The sequence below is a fragment of the Amphiprion ocellaris genome, chromosome 12 (assembly GCF_022539595.1).
Source record: "Amphiprion ocellaris isolate individual 3 ecotype Okinawa chromosome 12, ASM2253959v1, whole genome shotgun sequence".
Taxonomy (NCBI): domain Eukaryota; kingdom Metazoa; phylum Chordata; class Actinopteri; family Pomacentridae; genus Amphiprion; species Amphiprion ocellaris.
Window position 1 is genome coordinate 1227570 of NC_072777.1, and position 12596 is coordinate 1240165.

General features: G+C 39.1%; 1 protein-coding gene across 1 annotated transcript in view; it reads right to left on the reverse strand.

Moving 5' to 3' along the window:
- Positions 1 to 6812: 6812 nt before the first annotated feature.
- ppp1r14c (protein phosphatase 1, regulatory (inhibitor) subunit 14C) overlaps positions 6813 to 12596 on the reverse strand; it is a 28543-nt gene continuing 22759 nt past the window's right edge. The window contains exons 3-4 of the mRNA XM_023297163.3: positions 12376 to 12408; positions 6813 to 10006 (exon numbers count right to left, since the gene is read on the reverse strand). Of these exons, the coding sequence (XP_023152931.1) occupies positions 9932 to 10006; positions 12376 to 12408 (108 nt within the window). The 3' untranslated portion in view covers positions 6813 to 9931. The remainder of the gene's footprint in view (positions 10007 to 12375; positions 12409 to 12596) is intronic.

A 12596-nucleotide genomic window follows, 5' to 3' on the forward strand; every position in this document is an offset into this window, starting at 1 on the left:
CATGTGGTTGTGCGTCGTCACTAAACGCTGCTATCAAACTAAATCTTGCATTAATCCTGCTGTTGTTGTCGTCTCATTTCCAGCCGTTGTTGTGTTGCAGCTTAGTGGAGCTGAAAAGTGTTAAATAGAAAACATCCGTCTGGTGGTTTCTGTTCTAAACATCTGAGAATAAGAACATTAACGAGCAGCGATAACATCTACAATAATTAATCATCTAACCCTGAAGTGAAGATTTTTTTTTTAAAATGTCCAAAAATATTAATGGAATCACAAAAAATCCAAGAAAGAAAAATTAAACAAACAAAAAAAAAAAACACACACACACGCACACACACACACACACACACACACACTGTATAATGTAGTATTTATGCGTGAGGCTGGAGGTGGTTTCAATGAATGATTCAACAACATAAATGTGAGGAAACGATGCCTCTTTACTTTATATCAGATCTGCAAAAACAAATGCTTTATTGTTTAATTAATGTTCTTTAATGTCAGAAAAATGTCGATCAGCGTCTTTGTGCAAAAAGAAAAATGTGTTATATTGAAGATGATTAGTTTGGTTGTCAGAAAGGAAAAAAAACTGAAATATTCACAAGAACACAAAATGACTGAAAACAAAAACAAACTGACTGTAAACAGACACAGAAAATGATCCCAAAAAGACGATGATGATGATGATGATGATGAATGATTCCTGAACACCATTCAGACGTTCTGGTGTTAGATGTTCTAATTCTGGTGTTAGATGTTCTAGTGGTAGTTGTTCTGGTGTTAAATGTTCTAGTGGTAGATGTTCTGGTGTTAGATGTTCTAGTTCTGGTGTTAGATGTTCTAGTTCTGGTGGTAGATGTTCTAGTGGTAGTTGTTCTGGTGTTAAATGCTCCAGTTCTGATGTTAGATGTTCTGGCGTTAAATGTTCTAGTGGTAGATGTTCTGGTGCTAGATGTTCTAGTTCTGGTGTTAGATGTTCTAGTTCTGGTGGTAGATGTTCTAGTGGTAGTTGTTCTGGTGTTAAATGTTCCAGTTCTGATGTTAGATGTTCTGGCGTTAAATGTTCTAGTGGTAGATGTTCTGGTGCTAGATGTTCTAGTTCTGGCGTTAGATGTTCTAGTTCTGGTGTTAGATGTTCTAGTTCTGGTGTTAAATGTTCTAGTGTTAGATGTTCTGGTGTTAAATGTTCCAGTTCTGATGTTAGATGTTCTGGCGTTAAATGTTCCAGTTCTGATGTTAGATGTTCTAGCGGTAGATGTTCTGGTGTTTCATGGTCTAGTTCTGTTTGATGTCATGGTGTTTACCAGCTGACTGGGTTCTGGGGTAACATTCTAGTGGTAGATAGTGGTAGATGTTCTGGTGTTTGATGTTCTAGTTCCGGTGTTAGATATCCTAGTTCTGGTGTTCGATGTTCTAATGGTAGATGTTCTGGTGGAAGATGTTCTAGTTCCAAAATTAGATGTTCTGGTGTTAGATGCTCCAGTTCTAGTTGTAGATGTTCCAGTGTTAGATGTTCTAGTTGTAGATGTTCTGGTGTTAGATGTTCCAGTCTAGTGGTTGATGTTCTGGTGTTAGATGTTCTGTTAGATGTTCTGTCAGATGTTCTGCTGGATGTTGATGTGTTTACCAGCTGACTGGGTTCTGGTGTGACGTTCTAGTGGTATTTACTGGTAGATGTTCCAGTGTTAGATGTTGTAGTTGTAGATGTTCTGGTGTTTGATGTTCTAATTGTAGATGTTCTGGTTATAGATGTTCTGGTGGTAGACGTTCTAATAGATGTTCTGGTGGTAGATGTTCCAGTTGTGGTGTTAGATGTTCTAGTTCTGCTGGGTGTCGTGGTGTTTACCAGCTGACTGGGTTCCGTCTGCTGTCGGGGGAACCTCTGTCTTTATTCATTCTGCTCACGTCCAGCTTCAGCTCCACTGATTCAGCAGCAGCCAGCTGTGGAATCGGGGTCAGGAATTTAAAGGAACAGTTCCACGTTCTGTAGCAGCAGCAGAACGTTTTCATCAAAACTGGACCTTCAGCAGCAGAATGTTTCTATCAGAACCGGACCTTCAGCAGCAGAACGTTTCTATCAGAACCGGACCTTCAGTTCCACATTCTGTAGCAGCAGCAGAACATTTCTGTCAGAACCGGACCTTCAGCAGCAGAATGTTTCTATCAGAACTGGACCTTCAGCTTCACATTCTGTAACAGCAGCAGAACATTTCTGTCAGAACCAGACCTTCAGCTCCACGTTCTGTAGCAGCAGCAGAACGTTTCTGTCAGAACCAGACCTTCAGCAGCAGAATGTTTCTATCAGAACCGGACCTTCAGCAGCAGAACGTTTCTATCAGAACGGGACCTTCAGTTCCACGTTCTGTAGCAGCGACAGAACGTTTTCATCAAAACTGGACCTTCAGCAGCAGAATGTTTTCATCAGAACTGGACCTTCAGCAGCAGAACTTTTCTATCAGAACTGGACCTTCAGCAGCAGAATGTTTTCATCAGAACTGGACCTTCAGCAGCAGAATGTTTTCATCAGAACTGGACCTTCAGCAGCAGAACGTTTTCATCAGAACTGGACCTTCAGCAGCAGAACGTTTTCATCAGAACTGGACCTTCAGCAGCAGAACGTTTTCATCAGAAGTGGACCTTCAGCAGGAGAACGTTTCTATCAGAACCGGACCTTCAGCTCCACGTTCTGTAGCAGCAGCAGAACTTTTCTATCAGAACTGGACCTTCAGCAGCAGAATGTTTTCATCGGAACTGGACCTTCAGCAGCAGAACGTTTTCATCAGAACTGGACCTTCAGCAGCAGAACGTTTCTATCAGAACTGGACCTTCAGCAGCAGAACTTTTCTATCAGAACTGGACCTTCAGCAGCAGAACGTTTTCATCAGAACTGGACCTTCAGCAGCAGAACGTTTTCATCAGAACTGGACCTTCAGCAGCAGAATGTTTTCATCAGAACTGGACCTTCAGCAGCAGAACTTTTCTATCAGAACTGGACCTTCAGCAGCAGAATGTTTTCATCAGAACTGGACCTTCAGCAGCAGAATGTTTTCATCAGAACTGGACCTTCAGCAGCAGAACGTTTTCATCAGAAGTGGACCTTCAGCAGCAGAACGTTTTCATCAGAACTGGACCTTCAGCAGCAGAACGTTTTCATCAGAACTGGACCTTCAGCAGCAGAACGTTTTCATCAGAACTGGACCTTCAGCAGCAGAACTTTTCTATCAGAACTGGACCTTCAGCAGCAGAATGTTTTCATCAGAACTGGACCTTCAGCAGCAGAACGTTTTCATCAGAAGTGGACCTTCAGCAGCAGAACGTTTTCATCAGAACTGGACCTTCAGCAGCAGAATGTTTTCATCAGAACTGGACCTTCAGCAGCAGAACTTTTCTATCAGAACTGGACCTTCAGCAGCAGAACGTTTTCATCAGAACTGGACCTTCAGCAGCAGAACGTTTTCATCAGAAGTGGACCTTCAGCAGGAGAACGTTTCTATCAGAACCGGACCTTCAGCTCCACGTTCTGTAGCAACAGCAGAACTTTTCTATCAGAACTGGACCTTCAGCAGCAGAACGTTTTCATCAGAACTGGACCTTCAGCAGCAGAACGTTTTCATCAGAACTGGACCTTCAGCAGCAGAACGTTTTCATCAGAACTGGACCTTCAGCAGCAGAACGTTTTCATCAGAACTGGACCTTCAGCAGCAGAACGTTTTCATCAGAACTGGACCTTCAGCAGCAGAACTTTTCTATCAGAACTGGACCTTCAGCAGCAGAATGTTTTCATCAGAACTGGACCTTCAGCAGCAGAACGTTTTCATCAGAAGTGGACCTTCAGCAGCAGAACGTTTTCATCAGAACTGGACCTTCAGCAGCAGAATGTTTTCATCAGAACTGGACCTTCAGCAGCAGAACTTTTCTATCAGAACTGGACCTTCAGCAGCAGAACGTTTTCATCAGAACTGGACCTTCAGCAGCAGAACGTTTTCATCAGAAGTGGACCTTCAGCAGGAGAACGTTTCTATCAGAACCGGACCTTCAGCTCCACGTTCTGTAGCAACAGCAGAACTTTTCTATCAGAACTGGACCTTCAGCAGCAGAACGTTTTCATCAGAACTGGACCTTCAGCAGCAGAACATTTCTATCAGAACTGGACCTTCAGCAGCAGAACGTTTCTATCAGAACTGGACCTTCAGCAGCAGAATGTTTTCATCGGAACTGGACCTTCAGCAGTAGAACGTTTTCATCAGAACTGGACCTTCAGCAGCAGAACGTTTCTATCAGAACTGGACCTTCAGCAGCAGAACGTTTCTATCAGAACCAGACCTTCAGCTCCACGTTCTCTGCTGAGGTTCCTTCATCCATCATGTCTGGATTCATTCTTCCACATGATTCCTCCAAAACAAAATCATAAAAATTTGTAAAATGGTCTAAAATTACACAAAACTAAGCAAAATTACACAAAATGACACAGAAATCATCCAAAATGACACATTATTGACAAAAATGACACAAAACTTGCTTAAAATGACACACAAATGTTCCAAAATGACACAAAACTTGCTTAAAATGACATACAAATGGTCCAAAATGACACACAAATGCTCCAAAATGACTCAAAACTTGCTTAAAATGACATACAAATGGTCCAAAATGACACAAAAATGGTCCAAAATAACACAAAAATGGTCCAAAATGACACAAAATGGTCCAAAATAACACAAAAATGGTCCAAAATGACACAAAACTTGCTTAAAATGACATACAAATGGTCCAAAATGACATACAAATGGTCCAAAATGACACAAAAATGGTCCAAAATGACACAAAAATTGCCCAAAATGACACAAAAACTGCTTAAAATGACACACAAATGTTCCAAAATGACACAAAACCTGCTTAAAATGACACACAAATGCTCCAAAATGACACAAAAATTGCTTAAAATGGCCCCAAAACTTCCTAGTCTTTTGCTAAAATATTAAATTAAATTAAATTAAATCCATGCTCCTTCCATGTGATTCCTCCTGATTATTTCCTTTTCTCTCAGGGTTTTTTCTCCCTAGCGACAGCGTCCAGTCGCCTCTGGTCCATTTTAGTCCTAGTCTTATACTAATATAATACTAATAATCTTATACTAATATATTTCCTCCTGGTCCTGTCCTGTTTTCTGCCTAGCGACAGCCTCCAGCTGCCTCTGGTCCATCTGGGGCTGCAGAAAGGCTACTCATGCAAACACTGAGCAATAATGTCAGCGCCTGACGGGCCTTTTACAGAATCAGACAGCGTGCAGGATGTCCTACTAAACCACACTGGAAACCAGCCACGTGCACGCTGCTCATCTGAATAACGTGCACGAGCGTCAGCACACGAAGCCTGAATCTGATTGGAGGAAACGCTGGAGGATTCCTGGCAGATGAACCTCAGCTAAAAACTAATTATATTTAAGAAATGAAACCTGTTCTGGTTTGTTTGTGAGCTGAGAGAGCTGACAGCTGATTGGTTCAGGTAAAACCACCTGAGAGCTGAAGACCTCATGGAGCCACAATGTGACGCCTTCAGCCGGATTAATTCTCCTTCTGTCTCTGAATTCATTCACCTGCTGAGAACCACGCTAGAACTGGAAAAAATAGATGTTTTTAAGGGTCATTTTTACAGCAATTTACTGGTATTACCAGTCATTTTTATTGATCTATTTTACAGGTTTGTCTAAAAAAAAAAACATTTAATTTTTTATATATATGTGTGTGTGTGTGTGTGTGTGTGTGTGTGTGTGTGTGTGTGTGTGTTTAAAAAATGTTTAACAGAAAAATATACCATTTTTCCACTGTATTTAAATCAGCAAAAAATATTATATTTGCTATTATTTGAAATTAAAAAATCACATGTATTCAGGGAAAAACAATAGTAAATCCTTTTTTTAAAAACTATTTTATTGATTTTTTTCCTGTTTTGTTGAATTATATATGTATGTACACACACACACACACACACACACACACACACACACACACATATATATGAATAAATAAAAGTTGACTTTTTAAACTGTATTTAAATCAGCAACAATATCGTTATTTTACAGATAATTGTTGTTACTTAAAATTTAAAAATCATGTGTATTAAGGACAAAAAAATAGTAAATAAAAGTTTTACTGTTATTTTATTGATTTTTTTTCCAGTTTTATTCAATAGCATATATAAAAAAAATATAATATAAATACTTTAAAAAGTTTTCATTTACATGTTAACTGCAACAAAAAAACAACAAAAAAGGTTAAAAAATCTGTCAATTTACAATATTTAACATAAAATTATTATACTTTTTTTCAGTGTATTTAAATCTGCAGAAAATATTTTTACAGATCTTTTTTCCCAAAAATATTTTTGGTATAATGATTTAAATTTTGTATTTTTTAGAGTACATATTTATTTTTTTCAGATTTTTCTTGTTTTGTAAAAGTTCAAATAATATCTAGTGAATAAATCTAAAAAAAACAACAACAACATTAATTTACATGGAAAATGCAAAAACAATAAAAAAATTACAAACACTCTAATAAAATATATATTTTACAGATAATTTCCATTATATGACAGACAATTTGTTCATATTAATAATTGAAAAATCTGATTGGTTAGAAATTCTTTCAGCCAATCACAGTCATCCTGGGTTCAGCTAAAGCTGAGCCCAGGATGCAGGAACAGTGTCCCTGCAAAATACTGCCATTAAACTGGATGATTCCTGGAAAAACTGAAGCATTTAATGACTAATGAATAAAGCATGCATGTAAAAGACAGACTACACCGGTGGGTCATCTCTTTAAACAGTACAGAGTCGTATTTCTGCATTTTTATTATGAGCAAAAACAAACCACACACCACATTACAGTTTAAAAACAAGAGCTTATTGGTGATGTACAGATCAACAAAACCGCAGCTGAAAAACCCAATATTTCAGTCCTAATAATAATGAGAATAATAATAATAAAGGTATAAAAAAGGAAAGTGTTTCATTTGGTGAAATAAAAACCTTTAGGCCAAGAAAAAGTTCCCCTCAACATGCTACTTTAAAAACACATGCAAATACAACGCTTTCTAGTCGGACGCTTCAGAATACTCCACGTGAAATCCCAGAAATGATCAAATATCGGCCTCCTGCCCCTGAACTGCTTCCTCAGAGAGAATCCGGTCAATCCTGCTTGGCGGCTTCCTCGTCTCCTTCCAGCCCAGTTCAGGAGCAGAAACAAACGTTGGACTCCGTTGTAAAGAAACACACATTTCTCTGGCGTCGCTCAACACTGAAAACGCCTTTAAACACGACCAGACTCTGGGAAGAACATCAAAAACAGCACCATTTTTAAAGTTTCCTGGATTCCCTCCAACGTGTCGGCCACGTTGTCTCAACACAAAAAGTTCTACAAAGTCCTACACGGTAGCTAAGTCAAAAAAGTCTTTTTTTTTGCTTGGTTATAAGTTTATAATATATTCTTCATCCATGTTTTGTCTCTGTTGGTAGCATGCAAGACGGGTGCTCTGCTAATGAATCATTGCCCTGGTTTGTCTTTGGCAGCTGAAGGTTTACTGTCCAACAAACCGAGTGAAATATCACTGAAATGTCAAATTATCCTCAACGGCATCATCTCACAGCAGCTGTTGTAGCTCTACGTTAAACACCAGAGTATTTTATCCAATGAACATTTTATAAAAACACTTTAGAATGATGATATTTAGAGTTCAGGCCTCAAAGTAGAAACTTAATGCAACTAAACTGAGTCCAGCTGTGAGTTCCAGTCAGTCTAACTGATGAACATGGTTCTGGACCCATGGACTGGGTCTATCTATGTCTGCATCATGGCTCCACATGCAAAAGAACTGAACAGAGGAAGTGGAAAACAAGAACAAAGTGAACACCAGAATGTCCAAAACGACTCAAAATGTGTCCACAATGACTTCAAATTTATCAAAGCTGACTCCAAACCTGTCTAACACGAGTTAAAAATATCACGAATGACTCAAAATTGATCCAAAACAACCTAAAATTTGTCAGAAGGTACTAAAAATCTGTCCCAAATTACTAACATTTGTTAAAAGTTACTAAAAAACATCCAGAATGGCAAAGAAAAATTTGCCTCGCTACATGAACATGGTTCTAAAACAAAGTGGAAACCAGAATGTCCAAAAATTACTCAAAATCTGTCCAAAATAAATGTAAAAAAATGTCCAATTCTACTCAAAAGTTGTTGAAAATTCCTCAAAAAAATGTCCAAAACAAGCTGAGTTGGGCTCAGATGGAGTCCAGATGTTTGGTGAGAACCTGACCAGGACCACCACAGTGGATGCAGTCCTGACAGTGAAGCACGGAGGTGGCGGTATGATGATATGGAGCTGCATGAGGTCGAAAGGGGTTGAAGAAGACATTTCTAAATCCAGCATGGATGTCTGAGGATAAACCAGAATGTGTCCAAACATTACTCTAAACTTGCCCAAAATAAGTTTAAAAATTGTCCAAATCTACTCAAAATCTGTTGAAAATTCCTCAAAGTGAGTCCAAAACAAGCTAAGGAATGTTCAAAATGACTTGAAATCACAATTTATGATCAGGTGAGACCAAGATTCATCGTTGGGCTCAGATGGAGTCCAGATGTTTGGTGAGAACCTGACCAGGACCACCACAGTGGATGCAGAGTCCTGACAGTGAATGCTGCATTGAGTTCCTACTGCGGGTATTGAATCTAAAGTCTAAAAGCGTTTGACATTTCGGTGATATTCCCCTGAGTTGCGCTCCTTTCTGCTGTAACTTCGTCACTTTGCAGGTTCAGATTGACTGAAATGAATCTCTAACAGAGTGTTGATTGTTCCGGAGCTCACCGGGTTTCTGAGAGTGTCGGAGCAGCAACAGTAAATCCAACCGATTAAAACCTGGGATTACGTAACTGCAACATATATTCTGCAACCTGGACAAACTTCTTAAATCCCGCTCTAAGGTGTTTCAGAAACCCAACGATCGATCTGCGTGTCGATGCTAACGCCTCCAGGATGGATTGACTTCCCTCACGGGACTCGACAGGTTGGAGTTTTCTTCAGGTTCTGACTCATATTTTGAGGTTTTTGAGTAGAAGGTGGACTGATCCTGAAAGTCCTGAAAGGCGACACCTGTCTGGTTAGCGGTGAGCCAGGCGAGCAGCAACGTTTGTGCTTAATGACCGGCTGATATGTGCCGAGCCGAGCGTGAAAAACACCGAACAACATGATCAGTAGAAGGCTGCCAATCATACAGGTCCGCAGGCTCGTACCGAGGACTGCAACACCCATCATGCCTTGCTGCGGTGAACTGGAACAGCGGGAGATTAGCGGAAGCATTAGCCCGGTTTGCTAACGGCGTCCCCGCTGTTCCCAGAGTTTACACATCATCACAAAAAGGACAGAACCGGAGCTCTGGGTTTCTAAACGAAGCCACGGAGCTGCTTCACGTCTGCAAGCACTGATGGATAAAAAGGACGAAAACGAAAAGCACGACTCGATCACATGGACGATAAATGGCAACAAACGGTACAGATTTCAAACAGCAAAAACACCTCAGTAGAAAACGACAGATTCATGAAGCACTGCGCTCACGTCGTGCTACGGCTAATTTACTGCAACTTTCATTCACTTCCTCCCTCCTCTCATCTATGGCTGTTGGACTTACAGTTTGAAAAGCACAGTTGCAGTTCTGGCACATTCCAGGGCCTTTATTGTGGCGGGGTTTAAACAGTCAGATATTCTAATAACAGCTGTGTGGTGCTGAAACCAATGACTAGTGCTCTATCTATGGGTTCATGGTTGCAGAATGGTTCCTAATGCGTTGGCGGTCCGTGATGAATGGGTTGGAACTGGAGGTGGAGTGGAGATGATGACGGAGTTTATGGTTGATTGATGGTTCCCATTAAAACCATTATAGGCCCTTCTTGGTGGGAGCGCTGAGTTTCCTCATCCCCCTTATCCTGCCCAGCAGCTCGCGGACAAAGTCCTGCAGGAAGACCAGAAAGAACGAGTCAGATCAACCACAAACCAGTCACTTCCTGTTTGGTTCTACAGAATAAAGCAGGTTTAGCTTGTTTTCACTGGTTGTTTTTACCAGCAGACGGGTTCATAGACGAAACCACTAAACTGAAAAAAGTGTATCTGAGCTTGAACCTCACTTATCTTTCTTTACTGATGATGACGATTTATTTTTGTGGATTTTATCAACTTGAAATACAACTAGTTCCTTTAAAACTGTATTTTAATTTAAGCAAAAGTGCAAAAATTATGTTTAGTACTCCTAACATGACATCGAAGCCATTTTCTTCAAGTACGATTATGAAATAAAGAAAATGGAATAAATCTAATGACAAAATTGTGTCTTTTTTGTTTGGGTAAAGCACAAAAGTAAGGTTGAAAATGTAAGTTGACTTTCCTTAAAATTGAAACTAAGTTCCAGCAACTGTTTATTAAAGAGAAATCAAATGTTTTCAGAACAAACTACTGCCATTATTCCTGATTAACCTAATTTAGACAAACCAAATTTAACTGAGTGTTGCCACAAATAAAAATTTAAAATTAAAGACATGACAGATCTTGTGGACATCCGAGGATACTACGCTGGTCCTAAAACATATTCCAATTTATGTGTAAATGGACAATAATTTACTAAATAAACATCATGTTGAATTGAAGGAGACTAAAAACTAACTATTGTGACCATAAACTCATAAAGAAAATGTTCACTGAGGCAGCAGTTTAAGTGAGAAATGAACTAATTTTCCCATTAACTTCTTTACAGTCAGACTTCAGAGGAGTCGCCCCCTGCTGGCTGTTAGAGATAAAGCAGGTTTACAGCAGTTGGAAGCTACGTTCATCTATTAAATACTGTGAGCCAAAAGTTATTTATAAAGGAACTGTTCATTTCTATTAGCTTAGCATAACAACTGGAGATAGGAAACAGGAAGTCCATCTAGAATTTCTTAAACCTGCAAATGTCCATTGTGTTTCTGTTCATTTAAATGTCCATTTAAGCTCTTAAACTGATGTATTCTGCTGACAAGAGTTCAGAGATTTTATTTGACTAACTTCCAGTCTTTAAGCTAAGCTAAGCCAGAGACAGCTAATTTTCTGCAACAAAACAAAACAAATACATTTTCTAAAATGTTCCTAATTAATTAGCCTTCCATAAAACTAATACTAGCATCGAATAGAAATAGGATTAATTTACTGTTCTTGCACCATGTACAGTTAAATAAAGCAGCAATCCTGTCCATGGACTCACAAAATCAGACATTTTTTTAAAAGTTACAGTATAAAAAAGTGCAAATATAATTTAGAAACATCTGGTACTTTTTTGTCAATTTTTTTGTTTTGTTTTGTGTTGTCTCATGTTTTTGTCATTTTGTTTCTCATTTTTGTCATTTTGTGTTTCCTTTTTGTCTCACTTGTGTTTTTTTGTCTATTTTTTGTTTTTTTCTTCCTTTTTTGTCATTTTTGTCCATTTTTTATCACTTTGTAACTTTTTGTCTAATTTTTTGTCTCTTTTCTGTTTTGTTTTATTTGTGTTGTTTTATTTGTGTTGTTTGTCTATGTGTTCCTTTATCTTTCTCTTTTTTGTTTTGTTTTGTTTCTCACTTTTGTTGTTTTGTGTCTCATTTTTGTAATATTTTGGCTTGTTTTTGTAGTTTTTTTCGTCTTTTTTGTCTGACTTTTGTCGTTTGTCTCAAGTTTTTGTCATTTTGTTTCTTGTTTTTGTCATTTGTGTTACCTTTTTGTCTCACTTGAGTTTTTGTCTCATTTTTATCATTTTGTGTTTTGCTTTTTTCATTGTTCTGTGCATCGTTTTTGTCTTTTTGTGTTTTAGAGAATAAATACTCCATTTATTGTGGTTTTGGTCTTTAAATCAGGCGACATAGATTCAGGATCTAGAGGACAAAGAGGTTGAAGGTAGTTTGGAGGTTGTTTGGAGGTGTTTGGAGGTCTGTGATGGTGGAGCTGAGAATCTTCTGGAACATAAATCCTCATTGTAACAGCAGACTCTGACCTAATTACCGCCTCCTCTCTGCTCATATCCCCCCTTCAGCTACGTCTTTATAATCCTTCATTCCCTCCAGTTTCCACCTCCACCCTTTATCTCTCTACGTTTGTGTTTTAAAGACTCTGTTCGGAGTCTGGAGCTGTTTGTCCTCCCAGCTGGACGTCCTTGTAGCTTTTGACCTGACTCAGGTGACAGATGGAGGTCCACAGAGCACCGTCACCTGATTGGTTCAAAGCACCTTTAATCACCAAAATAGCTTAACTCCACCTCAGCCAAGCCCACGTTTAACACCTCGACACACACTGCTGCTGCATCAGAGTGTTTGTTGAACTCACCTCTGTTGGTTTGTAGCAGTCTATTAGTGATTCCTGTGGAAAGACAGCAGAAGAACAGTTATCAGGACTAGACGAGCTGCTGCTGCAGGACGGATTTACTGCTAGTTCATGGAAAGATGGGATTTTTGGGAGTGTTTATTCAAAGGGTTGGCGTTTAGCTTCTTGTTTATGTGGATTCACAACCTGTTCTTACTCCCAGAGCATCAAATTCTGTAGTTTTT